Source organism: Catharus ustulatus, chromosome 1 (genome assembly GCF_009819885.2).
Source record: "Catharus ustulatus isolate bCatUst1 chromosome 1, bCatUst1.pri.v2, whole genome shotgun sequence".
Classification (NCBI taxonomy): domain Eukaryota; kingdom Metazoa; phylum Chordata; class Aves; order Passeriformes; family Turdidae; genus Catharus; species Catharus ustulatus.
In genome coordinates, this window is record NC_046221.1 from 154,870,794 (window position 1) to 154,891,197 (window position 20,404).

Consider the following 20,404-nt stretch of genomic DNA (forward strand, 5'->3'; position numbering starts at 1 on the left):
TTTTGCTTTTCACGGCTGGTTAATATTGTCAGTTTGTATCCACCATGGCTCCTGACAAAATGAACAATGACAGAGGGAAAGTCCTAACACAGGCCCTGGGGATTTTATCTCTGCAGTTCAACAATGCTGTAATGGGTTGACCTTGGCTGGATGCCAGGAGCTGACCAAGTTGCTCTATCACTCCCCAGTAGGGCAAGGGAGAAAAAAATAAAATGGACAACAGCTACTAGGCTGACATAAGGCAGTTTAGGGTCTGAGAGTACATAAGCAAAGGGAAACAGAAATTGGTCTCTACTTCCCATTGGTGATCAATGTTCAGACACGTCCTGGATAGTAGAGCTTCAACACAGTTGCTCTGGAAGACAAATATTGTAAAATAACAAATGTCCACCCCCCCATTTCTCCTCCCTCCCTCAGCTTATCTAGATGAGGTGATGTCAGATGGTATGGAATACCCCTTTGGATAATTTGGGTCAGCTGGCCTGCTTTTGTCCCCTCCCAGGATCTTGCCCACTCCCAGCCCCTTGACAGAGGAGCAGGGGAGAAATGTTAGAGAGACAGACAGCACAGATGCTGTGCCAACACTGCTCAGCAGTAGCCAAAACACTGGTGTGTTATCAACACCCCTCCAGCTACCAATGCAAAGCACAGCACCATCAGGGCTGCTAAGGAAAAATGAACTCTACCTCAGTCAGACCCAATACAGTCTCCATCCCTTATTCCATACCATTTGAGTCATACTCAAATCCCACATAATTTATATATCTTCCAAGTGTTCCATTCTACTTATTTCTCTTTACTGGAACCCATTCTTACCTATACATACAACCTAAAGTACATACCTCCCTAAACCATCTCCATACCCAACAAAGATTTTAATTAACCTCTATCCCCCATCTTTTCACAGATAAATATTATTTTGCCATTTCATGGGCTTCCTTCATCCCTCCATAACCGTGACTTGGGCCCCATTTCATCAGGATGGGTGGTCAGGACAGGGTAAGCAGCACACTTGATCACTGGGCACTGAAAGCAGCCTGGCTCAGGTCATCATTGCATTGTCCTTGTTCCTCACAAAATTAATTCTGATCAGTTCATGTCATTCCTGATTTTAAACAGACTGCTAACTACACAGTAAAAAAAAAAGAGAATTATTTATATTATTAGATTAAATTAGATTATAAGAATTATATATATTATTAGATTAAAAAACACGGTGCACAATAAAAAGATACCTACATTACAGATAGCAATGAAATAGTATCAATTAGGAGTCAATGTAGCTTACCACTGAATTGATGATGGAGTACACACAGAATCCTTTCACTCAGTTCCCAGAGAGATAACCACAACATTTGCACCCAAACCTCAGGGAAAGCCCTACACATTTCCAGTGTGTGTATGGGAGACCTCTGATTTTATGAAAGTTTTGTGTAGCTTTTACAGTTTGTAAAGTGAAGAGTTGGTCAGTCAGAAATTCCAGCTTATCTCCCTACATCTTGTTCTCAAGGCCAGATGTTTGTTGTCAGCTGGGAATTCCACCTCTGGAACCAGAAATAACTCCCTATCAGACAAATGTCCAGGCTGTGCTATCTCAGTAATTCATGAGAGAGAATGCCCAGAGGTGTCACATGAGGTGATAGAACAGATAAGTTCTTCTGTAGGGGGGAGTCCTGCCACCCCTGAGCAGGTTCCTTTAGCTTACTTTGTTTTATGGCAAGACCAGCTTTCAGACAAATTTGGATTATTTTCTTTTCTTTCTCAAAGATTTATTTCTTCTGCTGTATTGCCCCAAACAATGATATCATCAATGTATTGCAGGTGTTTTGGAGCTCCACCCTTTTCCTGTGCAGTCTGGATCAGCCCACGGCAGATGGCTGGGCTGTGTTTCCACCCATGGGGCAGTCAATTCCAGGTATACTGGACACACCTACAAGTGAAAGCAAACTGTGGTCTGCACTGTGCTGCCAGAGGGACTGAGAAAAATGCATTAGTGATATCAACTGTGGCACCATTTGGCTGCTTTTGACTCCAGCTCATGTTGGAATTCCAGCATGGGGGCACTTAAGAGACAGCATGACTTCACTCAGGCCATGATAGTCCTCTGTCAGCCTCTAGTCCCCATTAGATTTTGCACTGGCTACATGGGTCTAGTAGAAACATCTTCTATCATCAATTACATTTGGATAGTAATAACATGTTGTAGTTGTCACTCATCTATAGAATCAACGATGAAAGTGCAAGGTTGGAAAAATACGCCAACAAACACATATTAACAAAATGATGATTTGGTGTCTTATTGTATAGTATGTGTATAAATGATGTATTGTATATATAACATTTCATTTGCATTTCATGAAACACCTGTGGTGGCTGAGTAAGCAATGGAGTCATTGCTACGAAAACTCCTGTTTTTTGAAAGCTGCAATTAATGTCAAAAAGGATTATAACTGTTCAGCAACTGGATTAATAATGTCCACTAATCCAGCCATTACTCATTTCTGTTAATGAGTACTGAACATTTTTCTTATTTCTTTTTATTTATCTGCAACATTTTAAACTTAACAGTATCCTCCTTAGACAGGTATAAAAGCATTATCAACTTTATCATTCCTGCATTATATTTTTGTTGGGGAACATAAATTTCTTTGGGATTTTTTACTTTTCTTTAATTTTTTCTTTAAAACTCCTTAAAGGGTTTATTCTCTTAGACCATCTGGCCTAGTTTGGAGGACAGGTATCTGCTAAGAAAGGCAGGAGCCTCTCTTTGAAATGGAAAATGTAAACCCCTCCCTCCAAATTATTAGAATTTTGAAATCAAGGGGCTTTCAGGCAAAAATATGGGAATTAGGAATAACAGTTCTTTACTAGGGAAATTAAAATAGAAATACAGTACTACAAAGAAACAAACTCCAAACCCTGACAAAGTCAGAATACAACCTGACACCCCATCAGGCAGGGTGTTGGCAGCAGTCCCATTAAATGGTGGCTGCATCCTCCTGCAGTGACAGATGTGGCTCAGTTGAAGCAGTGCTCCTGTACAAGGTGCAGTTTCCCTCTGGAGGTCCAGTGGTTATGTGGAAAAATCCGGTTTTCCTCTGTCATCCAGTGGAGAAAGGTGCTCCCTTAGTGTCCCAAAACCTCTGTTTTTTATTGTGGTAAGAAATGTTGGGCTCTTCCCCCTGGCTGGAGCAACTTCCAATGGGATGCAGTAATTTTATCAGTCACACAGTGGGACTCAATACGCCATTAGCAGAAAATGACTGGCTGGAGGAAGGATGGGGTGTGAAAAGATAAAGAACAATGCCCTGCCTGGTTTCAATGGATGGGCCATTAGCAGAATATCTGCTGTTGAGATAAGGATCACTGCCCCCACCCTCAACAGATGGTGATAGAACAGATACCTTTTATCACATCCTGTATTGTAACCCAAGACACCATCTAAGGCTAACTAACCATTCCTGATAACCTTTGAACCTCCAAGAACATTTCAAACTGAAGTACATTCTGCAGCTTGCTGCAAATATTGAACATTTGATTGCAGTTTTAGGTGACCTAGTATTCCAATCAGAAAATGTAGAACTGCTGCTGCCAAATTACTCATGCAATTCACATTTTATTATTGGCAGTTGAACAAGATGTTTCTGTCTCCCACTTTAGATACTACTCAACAGAAAGCTTTAAAAACTCTGGTAATATAATACTCATAGAATCACAGAATGGATAAGGCTGGAAGGGACCACTGTGGGTCATCTGGTCCAACTTCCCTGCTTAGATGGGGTCATCCCATAGCACATGGCACAGGATTGTATTCGGATGGTTCTTGACTATTTCCAGTAAGGGAGACTCCACAAACTCTCTGGACAATCTGTTCAAATGCTCAGTCACCATACAGTAAATTCCTCATATTCAGGTGGAACTTTCTGGGCATCAACTTCTGCCCATTGCCTCTTATCCTGTTGCTGGGCACCACTGAGCAGTCTGGTCCATCCTCAGACACCTCCCTGCAGACACTGACAGACACTGATGAGGTCTCCTCTCAGTTGTCTCTTCTCAAGGCTGACCAGGCCCAGCTCCCTCCAATTATCTCTGCTGCCATCCACTGGACCTGCTCCAAAATGATGGCCATCACTTTTTAAAGAACTGTAAAAGCAGGTCACTTGGGCTATGGAGTTTTGTGCATATGTGGACCAGTATGTGTACAAATGGTTGCTCCAGATTTAAGAGATGTTCAAGTAAAACTGGCCAGTCCACTTAGATGGGCTTGGGATGCCAGGGTGTAGAACCAGATGGTTTGGCTGCCAATTAGCCATGCAGCAATGTTTTATGTATGCAATTCAACTTTTTCTTAATCTTACTGGGTAGTTTGATTGTCAGCCTAGATGTGGTCAAATGATCAGGTCCATCTTTCATTGACAGTAAATGAAAAATTGGTGTTGGAAAAAAAGGTGTCCAGATATTCTTCTGATGTCCTCACTAAAATGAAAAATTATTGCAATTCACAACTAAATTTTCTACCCATTACATAACACATAAGGAAGCTCAAAGAGATCACCACATACATATTCATAGACTACAGCTGTTTCCTCTGTTTTGAAACTGAATTAGGAAAACAGTTGTTTTAAACTACAGCACTACAATTATGCTAAGGGCTTTATTGACTTTTATTGAGTATTACACACCACATGGTTTATGTAATAATGTAATAAAAGAGAACTGCTTTAAAACATATCCACTGTCTTCAAACAAACCTCAATCCCAGCACTGTATTTATTCTGTTATCTGAACTTTGTAAGGCTAGTCCATATACACAGATGTGTTTAAAACACTGAAAATGGGGAAAAACATTTTGAAAATCCTCAGAGAATAAAGAATATTCATCACAGAAACAGGAACTATAATGTCAGGCAACTGAAACTGCATTTTAACTGTTTTAGAGAACTCAGAATGTTACTCACAGTGTTACATTTAGTATCTGTGAGCAGAGGCTCCAACCTGGCTTGCTGCTTGTTTTGTTAGACAACTAGTAAGATCTAGCAATCCCACTACTTGCCAGCATTTTGGTGAAACCATATGGCATGACGAGAACATTGGAGCCTGCACACCCTTATGCACAGACAAAAGAAAAATAAGACAAATAGCTGGAATGAAACACTTCAGTAAAGAGAGCAGACTGCTTGTAGCTGGTGGTTACAAGAATGACCTTTGAACTGAAGTTGCATCTGACATGAGTTAAGACCATAATAATGCATTTGAATTTTTGGCTGATGAAAAAGAAAAATAAAACTTTCCTCGAGGTTTCAGAAAATGAGGGGGATTATTATCACCAGCTGTACTCAAAGAACAAAGGGCAAATGTAGATCTATGTAGTTCTGACTGTTGTTGGCAGAAACCTTAATAAATTGGCTGATACTGCCAACGTGTTCTGCTTTGCAGGCAGTGACTCAATACACATATCTATGGAAGGCTGACTGTTCACTCTGTCTTATCACTTTAATTATGTTTGGTCCCAAGATTTCAAAGCCATAAGCTGTATTTCAGAAATCATATAAATGAATAAGAAGGACTACAGTTTACTCCTTTAACTTGCTCACTTGCACCCACATGTGAGAGTCTGTCCAATTGTCACGAATTAACATGTTTTGGATACTGCTGAAAACTGTGAGACGTGTAGACATCTCACTTCCTCAGTTTCATGTTTTTAGGGATTATTTCCAAGGAACACAACTGACACTGATCCTGTTTCTACAATTGGTGAAAGTTTCAAGTAGTTTCAAACGTGTAAGAAAATGAAATGCTGGTTTTTAATCTATGCAACATAAGCAGAACTGTAGTCAGTGAAATATGATCAAATGGATTGACGTGTAAACTCAAATGGATTGACAGAAGGAACTATTACAACAGGAAATGGGCTTTTAGGGCTATAGGCTGGCCAAGACCAATTGTATGAAGTTCAAAAAGGCAAAGTGCCAGCTCCTGCACTTAGGTCACAACAGCTCCATACAGCAATGCAGGCTTGGGAAGAGTGGCTGGAAAGATGCTGGTGGAAAAGGCACCTGGGAAAAGGTGCTGATCAACAGTGGCTGAACATGAGCCAGTGTGTGCCCAGGTGGCCAAGATGGTCAATGGCATCCGGCTTTTATCAGCAATAGTGTGAGAACATTGTCTGTCTCCCTGTACTCAGCACTGGTGAAGCCACACCTCAATTCCTGTGCTCAGTTTTGGGCACTTCACGACAAAAATGATACTGAGGGGCTGGAGTGTGTCCAGAAAAGGACAACAGTGCTGGGGAAGAGGCTGGAGCAGCTGAGGGAGTTTTTAGCCTGGAGAAAGAGAGGCTCGGGGGGACCTCCTTGTTCCCAACAACAGTCTGAAGGTAGGTTGTATCCAGGTGGGAGTCAGTCACTTTTTTCAGGCAAAAAGCAACAGGACAAGAGGAAGCGGCCTCAAGTTGCACCAGGAGAGGTTCAGGTTGGACACTGGGAAAATTTTCTTCCCTGCAATGGTTGTTGAGCATTGGAAAAGGGGGGTGGAGGTGTTCAAGCACCGGGCGTGGCGCTCAGCGCCGCGGTCTGCCTGACAAGGTGGGGTTCAATGATCTTGGAGTTCTTTTCCAACCTTTTTCCAAGTCCATGACAGACTTCCGATTTCCCCTTGCCTGTCTGGAAAATCTGGCATCGAAGGCATCAGATTTGGAAGCTGGCAGTACTATTTCACGGATAACAGACTAAGAGATTGTTCTGTCTTGCGTTTCGCTGATTTTTACCGGGGTTTGGCATCACGGTCTGTGGAGGCGCGTTACAACTCCGGTTTCAGGGGAGCGTCCAGCACCGCCCGCCCTCCCCTGCCCCTTCCTTCAGTCCACGGCTGACAGGGGAGCCCAGAGCAGGGCCGAGCCCGGCCCGGACCCACTGGCACCGGCACCGGCACCGGCACCAACGCCCGTCGGCGACACCGACCCGCCCTCACGCCGCGGGGCCCGGCGCGGGACACGGGGAGCGCCGCCCCCAGGAGCCGGCGAGCCCGAGCCGCAAGGGCCTGTGGGAGTTGTAGTCTGCCTCAGCCGCCTCCGCCCGCCCGGCCAGCGCCTGGTGGCTCTCAGCCAGCCCCATGCCCCGGGGCTGTACTCCCGTGCCGTGTCGGGGCGCTTCTTCATCCGCCGAGACCCCGTCCTTTCTGTGTGGGAGGGATGTGTGAAAAAGGGCACGGAACTGTTCCAGATAGAACTACAGCTCCCGGCGTGCACTGCGCTACGGCGCACTCAACGGGATGGGGGGGGGGAGGGTGAAGATGGCGGCTGCTAAACTGAGCCGGAGGGGAAGCTGAGGTGAGTTTGGGGCAGCCGGGCGGTGCTCGCGGTACTCGTGTTCACCCTCGCAATCGCCTCCTCGTCGCGATCTCCCGCTTCTTTCCCCTTCAGGGTTGGGAACGAGAAGGACGCGCCAGAGGGGTGGGCGCTGAGGGAGCGGCGGGAGGCTCGGGCCGCCCGGCTGGGCGGGAGGAGAAGCCTCAGGGCATCGCCTCAGCCCGGACCCGCCGTGGCAGCGGCTCGGGGTGTCCGTGTGGCGCTGGGCCCGGCGCAAGGCTGCCAGGCTGCTCTCCCGCCTCCGGGCGGGTCTGCTCCGCGCCGGAGCTGTGGGGACAGCGGGGCTGGGGACGGCGGGGCCGGGGACTGCGGGGCCGGGGACAGCGGGGATGGGGACAGCGGGGATGGGGACAGCGGGCGGACCCCTCCGCTTTTACCGGGCAGGGCCGGGCGCTGCGAGTTCCCTCAGCAGCTTTTCCTCAAACGCACAGCGAGGTGTTAACCGAGCACAGTGCACATTGACAGGAGGACGACGCTGTAAGCTTTCGTGGCTTCGTCTTTAAAGTTAATTGTGCATCACGGAGCCATGCTTTATGCAGTTGAGGTGTGGGTTCACAAATCCTGTTCCTGAAAACTATGGTACAAGTCTCTTTGGTTACATCTAGAAAGGTATCCCGTGGTCCTTTTAGCTGAGATACAAGGAAGAAAAGATTGGATTGAGGTGTGGATTGTCTGTGCTGTTGTAGGACTTGTGGGAAAGCCTTTGACTTTACACCGGAGTTTTAGTTGCTATATCAAAACTCAGTTTGCTAGCCCAGATTTTACACTTTGCAAAGCTACATCAGTGTTTACTGTGCAAAGTGAGTGCAAACAGTTAAGGCTTTTATAAGGGGAGGGATTTTATAGGTAATTACTTCCTAAAGCATTTGTAATTAATTCCAAATAATTTGAAATATTTTCTCAATAAACTTAATATTTTCACAAGTAACTTCAGGACATCTTGCTTAAAAACTTGGTGTTAGTGCTCTTAAACAAAGGGTAAAATTTCTATGAGAAATTGGTGGTTTGGAGTTGAAATCTTGATTGCAGCATCCTGATAGGCATGAAGGCTTATCTATAGGTTTTATTTAAGCCTTATAATAGCAATTTTAATGTTTGTCTAAAAAAGGCTGCTAGAATGAGATTAAATTCTGATTCAGGAAAAAAACCTCAACAATTTTAATTAAAATACAGTTTGTGATTAAACAACTGTTTTAAATATTGCAGATGTTTGTGGTTCATTATAGACAGCAACCTCTCTCTATTTCTAATCCAAACTTGTGCAATAGAAAAGAATGAACAAATTTTATATTGCATGCAAATTGAAGGAGGTGTGAGAATACTCACCAGAGTTGGCCGTTCAAATATAATGAAAAGGGACCACACTTCTAATTATAAAATCTAAATTATAAAGAGTATGGGTTAGAAACAGCTTTTGTTGGTGCCAGTGACTTTTAACTGCCCAGCCTAATTCTGGAAGGAAGTAATCCTTGTGAAGTTACCACACAATTTTTAAACCATTTTGAAGGTACGTAATTTTTGAAGTGAAAGCAAATCCTGTTTTCTGTAGTTGTATTCTCAGTTGTAATTATATTCTCAGGGTAGTCTCATTAATTCAGCCAGCTTCACACATGGCATTGTCAATTCAGACTAAAGTCAGGTACTTTCCCAGAATTACACTGTGGTATGAAAATCCATTTCATGTTGCATTTTTCGAGTTCTGGGAATTGTAGTTGGAGCTTAACTGTCTATATTTAGGAATGAGCATGTGATTTATTAATCTTGTATTGCACTGGCCATTTGCCTACTTTGAAAGCTAAAGGCATCAATTAATTTTTCAAAGAAGAAATATTAGTGGGGAACTAAGTGATCTAAAAAGTAAATGTGCAGTGGGTTTTTAATTTTTCAGTTCATACGTGTGTGGCTGTGAGGGGTACTTAAGCTTCTGCCCTTATTTGGCATAAGTTGGAGGAATGAACAGGAGCCCAGCTGGCAGTTTCATTTTGAAGACACAAAATCAAGTTAAAAATTTATGGTGTTACATAATAACATAACAGAAGGCTTACTGGAAAAATATACGAAATCTCAGGTATGCTGACTTCTATTTCTTCACCTGTAACACAAGGTTATCTAAATTTTTCTATTTTAGGTCTTTTAAAGAGATCCATTGTACTAGGGCGTACAGGAAAATGATCTCCTCTTTTCTGTTTTACTTTCAGTTCCATTTCTGGAATCTTATGATAATAAGAAATATTTATGCTTATAAGCTATCCTTTAAGTTCAGATCCCAGTTAGGTAATGAAAAAAAAAAAAAGTCAAACTATATTTTTATTCTTGCTCTGGTGAACAATGAATTAACGTTGGGTTTCCTGGCCAAATGGTGTAAAATCTCAAAACAAAACCGAAAGGTTTTCTTGAGAAGAATGATTTTATGAGTCATTCAAGTGTTCCTCTGTCTTTAAAGATGCATTCACTATCTTTGCACTTTGATTCTAATTACATTTAGAACTATTGTTGTAGTCTTAGGAAAAACACAATAACTTTTAGTCCTCTACAGAAAAGTAGATATGATTTCATTTTCCTTCTTAATATCCAGGAGTCAGTTACTTTGATGAAGAAAACATTGTGTGATACTTACTATCCATAAGTTGCATCTGGTGATCTGTCATCTGTCACAAACTGTCAGGGAATATGTTAAACAGTAAGTGTTAGACTAGGAAACTAAATGGTATCACAAGATTTTCCATAGCTCTCTTTTATTTAGCTAAATTCTACTTCATCAGATTTGGGGAGGGAGTGGGGGGTCCCTCTTTTGTTATGTAAAATTTTACTCAGTTACAAATAGCTGAGCAGACTCACAGTGAGAAGCTTCTTGGTTTAGTTTAGTTCTGTTCTGCTGTAACAAGTGACAGCATCTGTGGATTAAACTTTGTCCTAGGCCAAGTGAGATGGTGATTGAAGACTTTATGGAGAGGAAATTGTGTGGTCAGTTCTGCATGTAGAGGCCAGGTCACTTCCATGTGAAACTTTTGGTCCTCTTACAGATCATAAAATGACTAGAAACCCAGTGAATTATTTTAAAACAGGTGTTTTCTATATGTCTTAGTTGATTATGCAACTTTTCTAGTAGTTTCTGTAGAGAGCTCTTCTAAAAATCTTCTGAAAGTGAGTTGACTTTGCTGACAACAGCTGTAGTTATGTTTTAGGAAAATGTATTGAATTCCTCATTGCCAGAGATGGTGAGTAAAACACTCTTGAGTCTCTGGCACTTGACTCCCTGAAACTCTCACCAGGTTCTCTGCATTTTTATTGTCTTACCTGCCAGTAAATCTGTTTTCTGTAATGTTTCAGCTGGGTCCATAACTACATTCTGAACCAGAGGTTTTGCCTTTCCATGTGTCTCTTGAACATGATGCTCCACAGCACATTTCCTTTTGTAAAATTACACTGCTTCTCATGCTGCCCTTGGAGAGGGACATGCAGCTTTCTAATAGATGGGATATTTTAAATAACTTACTTTGAAGTACTATTTTTAATCCCAGTTGCTCTCAGCAAATTGGAACCTTTGATTGAAATGCATATATGGGAATAAAGCTTATTTTTAGCAGCTATGAGCATTGCTTTAATATGTGGTCATTAAAACATATGTTGACCGAATGAAATGTTTATTCTTACATTATCCATTTTTTTGGTGTATGTATGCATACAATTATTAGCTGAATATATTTTATTTCAAATTTTATTTTATTTTTGAAGACAGCAACACTTAGTGTCTAACTGAGGTTTTGTTCTTATTTGTGGAAAGATACATGTGGTGAGTTTGCATTTGGCCATTAGTAAAATCCAAATGCACTGCCTTAATACAGAAAAATCTTCAAATGATTTGCATTTTAGTGCTAATTAATTGAACAGTAGATATAGCTACTTTTATGTCCAAAGTAGATTGTTGTAACTTCAGATGAGCTAATTTTATGAATATACTTAATTGCATCAAAAATCCTTTGAACAGCTCTTGTGTATAGGAGGTTGCACTCTCATCTACAATCTGCCTTTTTTGATCCTGGGAGAAAAATGCCCTAGAAAGTGCCACCCAGGTTTTTCAGTTGTTTTTCATAGTGTTGAACAGAAACCTCTCAGGCGTTTTAGCAGGGGAGTGCTGTGGTTTAGATCTGAAGTGGAAGCATCCTGTGAGACTGTGCAGGATTTAGCATCCCAGACAATGGCATTTGGGGAGGTCACAATACACAACAGAAAAATATTTACTCCAGCATCAAAGGCAAGAACAGAATGACTGCATTTCAGGAACTGACAACATCTACATCTGGTCTGGTCAGCTGTAAGGATATCTGGATTTCTGTGGTAACTGCCCCTTTGGTATTAGAGCTGAAAAATGAGTTTGACTCATTCTGCATGAGCTACTGAGCATATTTGGATGTAAATTGTCTAAAGCTATAGTTGTGACTTTGTTTTTTTGTTTGTTTTGTTCATAGTTTCTTATGTCTCTGCAAAATTGAGGACAGATCCCTGATTAACAATGCCTGGCAGTAAGTATTCTTAACTATATTAAGACAATACTTGGGACTGTTTACTTTTAAAATATTTTCTTTGGGGTTAAAATTTTTAAAAAATTAAATGGAAAAAGAAACATTATACTTGCTGTCATTTATAAGAATTTTAAGATGTTAATATTATCTGGTCTCTGCCTTTAGAAATCTCCATTTATTTTTCAAATAATAATATGGGCTCTGTATTTGTCTTTTTGTTTACAGCTTCACAGTATAACAATGAACTTTATGATTTAGAATATGTTCTGAAATAGTTGGATTCGAAAACTAAGGAAGATATTTTTGATTAAAAAAAGATGTATTTTGGTATAGCTATGATCCTGTCTTTGCAAAATGACAACTGGTGTTTATAAAAGGTAGCATCACTATTTAAGATAAAAAGTGATAGGAGTTAAAATTTTTGACATTCAAAGTTAAGTGAGATTTTTTGAAGCTAGTATTTCTGTTGTTCTTTGCTGTGATTTGCAATAAGCTGTGGGTACTAGAAATGCCTTACAGTAGTTCTGTGTCGTGTTGTTTGAACCCTGGTCATGTAAAATGCATTACTATAAGTAAGATATGTCACACCTGTCATGTGAAGGAGTGTGTGGAATTGTTTTACCTATTAAACTGGAAAAGTAAGATTTTTGAATTACTGCAGTCAGATGGAAATTAAAGGAGATCGAAAGAACTGATTGCTGTGTTTATCTGCAGTGAGACACTCAGAACTACACAGCCATTTGTTTATCTTTGCCTGTATTAATAAGTGTAAGTGTAAGATGAAGGGAAGGGAGCCTAACAGACATTAGTGTGCATTGCAATTCTTGTGAAATAACAGTGTTTTATAATATTTTACTTCCAAAAGTTACAGCAGTGAAGAAGTATGATTGGATTTTAAGGCAGGCAAGCATCCTTTTCTGGCTGGTTGTACTTCTAATCAATAGAGGGATAGAGCCCTCAGGAGTTCAGCTCTGTTGCATGTGGAAAAGAAATCTGCCTGCTAATTTAGGCTTCTCTAAGGGTTCCATAGGATTCTTTTCAAAGCATATTGATGAAATAGGCTGCTGCTACAGTGTTACTTTGAAATCTAAAAGTATTTGTCCTTGAAATCTGAAAAACTCAGATGTTTCTAAAAGCTGGGGCGGTTGTGTATTTTTTTATTTTATTTTATTTTCATGTGGAGTTCTCTCATCCCACATCTCAAGAAGTGCATTGACTATCTTCAGGAATAAAACTTTAAAAAGGCTGTTACAGTGAGATATTTTCCCAAAATGTTTTCTGTTGTGTTGCAATGAATTCTTTACAAATGAAGTAGGAAAAATAATATCTAGTTAACAGGAAATTTAGACAGTGTTCTTGCATTCTACTGACCAATTCCTTTATCTGCCATTGTCCTGCTTTATTTCCTGTGTCTGTGTAGCAGTTCCTGGTGGTAATTTTATGGTAATTTTAACCCCCCACCTTTTTTTTTTTTTTTTGATACAGTAGTTGAATGAATGTGTAGGTCTGAAGGCAGTATTCTGGAATATCATGAGAGATTCAGATAACTTGCATTACATAAAGACTGAGTAAAAGCTTAATTAGTCTTTCTGAGGAATTCACCTGTGTGTGGTGACACTTTAGAAGTCAGTATTGAAGTTACTGTGCATGAAACATTGACAGGACAGTATGCTTTTTAACTCCCTCAGTATTAACTGTGGAAAAATAGGCATGAATCAGAACTGGGCTGTGGTACTGAGAGAGAGATGAGCAAAGGTCATTAGCCAGAGGTGATGGATGCTCTTCTCATTGAACCTCAGCTCAGCCATGGCTGCTGGGCTCTGAGTTGTTCATTGCATATTCAGATTATCACATTTTCTATTGATGTTTCTGCTTAGCAATTCCACTTAGGAATGTGGGGATTTAGTGCTGCATAGAGTCCTCAAAAAGGTCAATATTTTAGTCTCAATGCAGTTGTAATAGCCCAAAGAGAAAATTTTCGGTCTGCTCTCTTAAACTTGAGATGTAAAAGTGCTTGACTTTGACTGGCTCTGACATGGCATTTGTGTTGACATCTGTAGTGGAGGTTTGATGGTCTGTCTGTCATTGCTGCAGCACTTGGATCAACCTTGGCAAGGTGTAGCTTTTCCCTGTAATTTTTATGTTTATGTTATAGATTTGTCTTGTGCACAAAACAAGAATGTTGATGTGAATGGTTGCAGACACGGGCAGTGTCTTCAGCTGAAGTTGAAATGCAAATTCTGAAATGTTGAGAAACAAATGTATTTTCTCATTTCTGTTAGAATACAGTAGGAGTAGGTTTGAACTACACATTTTAGTAATTGTCTAAGCTGTGCTTTGTCACAAAGAAACTGTGAGTTAAAAGATATATATAAGATACATATGTAGTGCTTTTATATAAAAGCAAACCCAAAGAATTTACAACCAGATAACCTCTGCAGTACAGGCAGTATATGTTTCTCACTTGCCTTGTGTGTTCTCAATTTCTCTGTTAAATAATTTGTGCAGATAATATAATTTAGCATGCTTTTATTATGGAACATGTGTGATTTTGGTAGGTTTTTTTGTTGGCTGCATTCAGATTGAAATGTTATAAATGCGTCTGCTAAGGAGAAAAAGTAATAGCTAAGTCATACCAAAATATTTGTTGAAGATTCTTCTTTTTGAATGTTATGTTCTGGATATTCACACTTAATCAGATGTTTGAAACACAGCTTGGTAGATAATGAGATTTTTTGTTTTCCAGAAACAGCTCACCTACTTACTGGATGTATTCCCTGACTTCAGTTAAACATTTAACTTAAAGGCAGCTTTTATGCTAAAATGAAATTGCTTGAACTAAAAGAATTGTGTGGCACAGGTGAGAGCACCTGTTGACTATAAAAATATATTTTACTTGTAGTAGCTCTGTGTGTGACTTTTTAAACCTTTTCTTAGCTTATTCTTTTCTCTTTTGGCTTATGCCATTAACATAATTAGATCTTTGGTTTTCAAGGTTTTGTTAAATATAATTGTTAGTTAAATTATTTTTAGCTGCTGGTTAGCAGGTCCTTATGACTGACTGTAACATATAAATTAAGGAACAAATAAATAAAAATAATGATTTTGCCAAATGTATTTTTCCCACATTCTTCCTTTGAATTATGGCTGTGAAATTTAGTAATAGGAACACTTCCCACACTCTTCTGTCAAATATTTGCTGGTGGGAAAGGGACCATTTTGATTTAAGAGGTGCATATATTAGTTATATATGCAAAATATATTCCATGAAAATATTCCATGATTTGGCGTGTTCTTGGTTGAAGTGAAGAAGCAGTTTTGGTGACTTCCTAATGGCCCCAAGCATGCTCACTAAACTACAAAACATTTTGTTTCTTTGGCCTCCCAGACACTGTGTGGCTTTTTTGCCACTTGTGTGTGCAGAGGCAACTCCTGTGACAGCAGGAGGAGCGCACTGGTGGTTTCCCTGTTTTGTGCAAGGTGAAAACAAACAGAAAATGGAACAATTGAGTAGTGCTTGTTAAATTCTGTATTCATGCATGCTACTGCTTTCCTTGTGTTTCTTCATAGTCTTTAAACAAATAAATGACCCACCCCTTCCTCAAACCCAAAAATAACCATCAAACTTTTCAAATTATAATTTGCTGTGTGCATAGTTTTCTTGCCAAGTGTAGGAGGGAAAACAGCACTTGAAATGGAATTTGAAATGAGTGAATTCTTACATGGCATTTAACGTTTTTAACACATTTTAAAAGGCAGATAATGTCCTCATTTTGATTTCTCCTCTCCCAACAATTTTGGGAAATTCATTTATTTGTGTTTTGTGATTTTGGTTTTTATTGTGTATAAGTAAGTATTAACAAGATTGGTAATGGGAACGGAAGATTTATCACCCTGTGAAATAAAATTCTGAAATACCAGTGGCTGGAGACGTGTTCCAAAATGTGTTGTTATAAATATTTCAAGGACAAAGCTTTCTAATGTTTTTAGTGAAAATCAAGCCATAGTTCTTACTAATTACTGTTTCTACTCTTTCGATCCAGCATACTTTTTCCCTCATCTGGAATATGTTTGTCATGTAACCTTTACACTTTACAATGGGACCTGCTACTTAATAAAGCACTTTCTGTAATTGCTTAGTTTATTTTATAGGTAGGAGAAACTCTTTTAATTTTATTACAGCATTGCTGACTACATAAAACAGTGTTAAATAGGTTATAATTCTGTAACATTTTCATATTTCAGCTGTTACAGAAGAGTTACATCAGGGGTGTCTGAAATTGTTTGCTGCTTGATTCTGGTATCTTAGGATGAGAAACATCAGAAGGCCTGTAGCATGTCCTTTTCAACTACTCACCTAAGGGACCACAGGAACTTGGAAAACAGCTGGCAGGTCATGGTCATGCTTTTGGGCTTCCTTTGGCAACTTGCCACTTGCTAGGACTAGACCAGAAAAGGGAAATAATTGTATGTCAGAATATCTGTAACTATTATAATACTATGGTTGCAGAATATATAATGGATTCTTTGCATAATAATATGTAGGAAATGCTTTCAAAACATTGAAAAGAAAACGTAGTAACTTCTCCAGATGTATCCTTGATTAAGCTAAGAAAAGAAACAAAGCAGGATCTTGCAGCTGGAAAAGTGTAACTCTATGTGCATCTGTTTATTTAATTCATGGTACCTTAAGCAGCTTTCTGTGCCACCAAATTGGTGCTTCCTTATTTAATGAATGGATTTCTTTAAGAATTTTTAACTTGGAGCAAGTGTTCCTTTTGTTGTTTTCTGTTAGCTGTCATTTCTATGTACACATCATCCTAGCCCCATTTGGGAAAGTTAATGTTTAGGAACAGTTCCATAGAGGGTCAGAAACACTCATACAAGGACATGATGAGTGATAGCATTATCATCATTCTTCCATTTATTTTGGAACATACCTCAGTATAGCCAAGAAATGAACGATTATGTTTCATCCATTCATTGTTAAAACCTGAAGAGTTTATTTTTTCAGTTGTTACTTATGTATGCACGATCTCAGCATCTAACGTAAAAAATGAAATGCTTAAGAGATGAACTTCATTTGGTGCCCATCAAAACCTTTGTGTGGTTTTAAACTGTACGTGGACATTTCCCCAAATATTAAAATGCAGCTTAGTAATTTTTGGGGCTTTATTAAAATATGGCTGTCGTTATTTACAGAAATCACTTTGCAACGATCAGTTGATTGTGCCGCCTTGTTTGCTATTGATTCTGAATCATGGGACGAAAGGGTAAGAAGGCTCATGCTGATTGTGCATGCTAGTGTCCTATTTTTTTGTGTGTGACAGCAAAGCAAAATTGATTTTGGGGAGCAGGGTAAGATTTCCATTATGTCATTAAATGCCTGTCTCTGGAAAAGCCATGGTGAATTCCTTTTAAAAGTGTTCTGGCTTTCCCTTTCCTTGATATATGGACTTTCCTTCCCACCGTAGGCCCCAGTGAACCTCAGTGGTGCCCTAGGGAATTGGATTCCTTGTGGAGATTGCTGAAGATGAAAGTTAGCTGTGTACACCACTCTTGACTTTCAAAAAATGCTATTTAATTTTCAAAAAGTTACATTATTCAAGATTGATTCATGCAGGAATTAGACAGAAATTAATAAAAGGTGGGGTGGGTAGATGAACAAAGCTCTTTCAAGTCTGCTGAGAGTTCACCTCAGGCACACAGGGTATTTCTTTGGGCTGTCCTGTGCAGGGCCAGGAGTTGGATTTTATGATCTTTGTTACAACCCTTTGTAGTCAGAATATGCTACAATTCTATGGTTCCTCATGTAGCAACTTGTAGACTCCAAGACTTCAAAAATAGTTGGTGCCTGTGTAAGTCGTGTCCAGCTTGAAGTCTGTTAAAGGTCTCAGTCCTTTCATTTTTCAAGAAGAACACAGCTGTGATTCTAAATTGTACTTGGAGCTGTTACGGTGTTTTGTTGATAACAGTCTGTACTTTGGCTGGAAATGGGCACTGTGAGTCTTTAATTGTGGCTTAAGAATGCTTACTCATTCCTGAGTTAGAGAATGAGAAAGGAATTCTAATCTAACACTAAGCTGTATAATTATGCTAAATCGGGGCTCCTTTCTGGTGCTTTTGTAAAGCTGTTAATATGTAAGGAAATCAGTGAAGATAAAGCTTCGTGGATATTTTGTTAGAAGTGCACCAACAAATACCCAATAATTTATGCTATTAAAACAAATTTTCCTGTGTTCATTAAGCTAAAATGTAACTGTGCAATGATTAGGAAAGGACTTAAGGATGATGATACCCCATTTATGAACTTTATATGCAATAAAATATTAATAGTTATAATTGATCTATGTCTGGCATGATTGAGCTAGCAGAGTTCTCTTGTCTCATAATAAATGCAGTGCAAGCTGTTTTCAAGGCTTTCTGTGTACTTGTGGTTTTTCTATGAAATGAGTTTGTGATTTATTACTGACATTGATTTAGACGTGAACTTGAAGTTCCTCAGAACTGACAAAACAATGTTTTCAAATTGAGTCTGATGTTGGAATTGTGGTGTGGTTAGGAGTGCTGGTTGTGGGCAAGAACTGCTGGATTGCTGCAGAAACCAGTGAGCCTGTGTGCCCACAGATCTCCTGTCTGGTTTCTGCAGAAAGCTGAGACACTCAGGATTTACTGCTTAACAAGATGTATTTGTAAAACCACTTATTTGTGTACAGATATGGAACTGTCTCTTACACTGACCTTCTAGACTGAACAGTTCAGTTTGATAGGAAACAGAAGTGGTAGAAAAGGGACATACACAGTCTTTAAGTACTGAGGGTGCCCAGAAGGGCAAATCTACTGTGTCTGTGTTCCTCTCTAACTCATTAGACATTACAGGAGGGGAGAAATTGCTTTTTAATCAGCTGGGATATGTGGTTCTAGATAGGGATATGTTCTAACCTTATATTCCTCTGTTTGGGAGAAGAGCTGCTTTTCAGTTCTGTGGAGAAGCCTGAATTGAAGATGAAGTGCTCTTTAAAACTAATGGGAAAGAAACAACCATGAGGATATTTTAAAATTGGTATTGACCTAGAAGGAGGGTTTTTTTTTTCTCTTTTGTGTCTGTGTTTCATACACTTCTATCTGCTGGTTTTTTCAAAAGCTGCTCTTCTGTAAGTGCAGGATGACTTAGGTAAAACTGTTTGCAGAGCAAGGAAAACACGTAAAATGGAGTGTATTGGCAGCTCTAGGGACCTGTTCTTGATAATATGTAAAGAGATTTTTTTCAAATTTTTGATTGCATATTCTTTTAATGTTCTTTTAATAGAAACATATATGTTTCCATGTCCAAATGGCAAGATCTCATTTTGTAAATGCTTTCTGGAAAAATCAAACAGCTAGGAATAGACATAAACAGAACATTTAATTGGAGATTGGTGATATTTAAACAAGAATTTGAATTCTGAAGCCTAAGTATCCTCTGTGACTGTTTTTTGAAGTAAGAAAACATTTTTGTTTAGCATTTTATTTTTCATTAATCTCAATACAGTTTAAACACCTTTGTTACCAAACAGGAACTGTTGCTTTGCCATGTTTTGAGCTCTGTTTATGTGCCTCAGCAGAATTGCTGCACTTTGTTTGCTCAGTGTAAATATCACAGTATGGTTCTAGTTTCACAGAAACATTTTCATCCACCGTTACATTACTTTCTGTGTACATTATGTATGTGTGCGGGAAATAAAATGTATGTAAAGTGCTCTTGAGCTGCTTGTGAACAGAAATTTTTCTTTAAATTAGGAAATGTTTTTAAAAATCTGTGCAAATGTATTGATGCCTGTAGCAGGATTTGCTCAAATGAAGGTAAAACTTGTTTTTGAAGCTCTGGCCATGCTAATGTTGGTATTTGGGATGTTTTAATAGAAGAAAGAATCTATAGAACAATACTCTCTTACATGTCCTATAAACAGGTCAGTAGTTTATGTTGGACTAGTTAAAATCTAATTTCCTGAGCTAAACTTACCTTCTCCATTGACTTTGAGGGTTCCAGAGAGAAGGCTTGTGAACCTTTGCTTTCTCATCATCAGGACTTTTATGCATGTTTCACTCATGAAAAGCACCTTCTCATGCCTTGTTTTTCAAGTGGCAGTGTGGTACCTACTCCTCTGGTCTGCTACAGCCCCATGTGTTTGGGCAGGTGAGCTGCAAGGCACCGTTGGGCAGGAGTGGAGAGTTAAATCCTCCCAGCCAAAGTACTGCAGTCATATATACCTGCAATGGTTCTGAGCATCCTTTTTTCCAAGGAAAAAGATGGACAGCAACATAAGATTCTGGGATTTCTTACCACTACAGCTGTATTCCTTCCCTGTGGATTGGTTTAAGAAAGCAAACTGCATCATCTTAAGGAAATGGAAAAAGTAAGAGTTGTCAGAAAAATTATTCATGTGGCTTTTAATTTAGGTTTTTCAATGCACAAAGCTTCGGGTGCTTTCCTTCTAAAAAGATTTGAAAACCTGGGCACTTGCTGACCAGTTAC

The 20,404-nt window shown here is 39.5% G+C and overlaps 1 protein-coding gene across 3 annotated transcripts in view; it reads left to right on the forward strand.

The window, feature by feature from the left end:
* Positions 1-7,237: 7,237 nt before the first annotated feature.
* Positions 7,238-20,404, forward strand: part of EFR3A (EFR3 homolog A) — a 75,804-nt gene continuing 62,637 nt past the window's right edge. The window contains exons 1-2 of one of the 3 annotated variants that reach the window (XM_033063442.1): positions 7,238-7,327; positions 11,836-11,889. In XM_033063442.1, coding sequence (XP_032919333.1) covers positions 11,880-11,889 — 10 coding nt within the window. In that variant the 5' untranslated portion in view covers positions 7,238-7,327; positions 11,836-11,879. Of the gene's footprint in view, positions 7,328-11,477; positions 11,705-11,835; positions 11,890-20,404 lie in introns of those variants that run through there. The other 2 variants (XM_033063448.2, XM_033063456.2) reach the window with 2 other exon arrangements.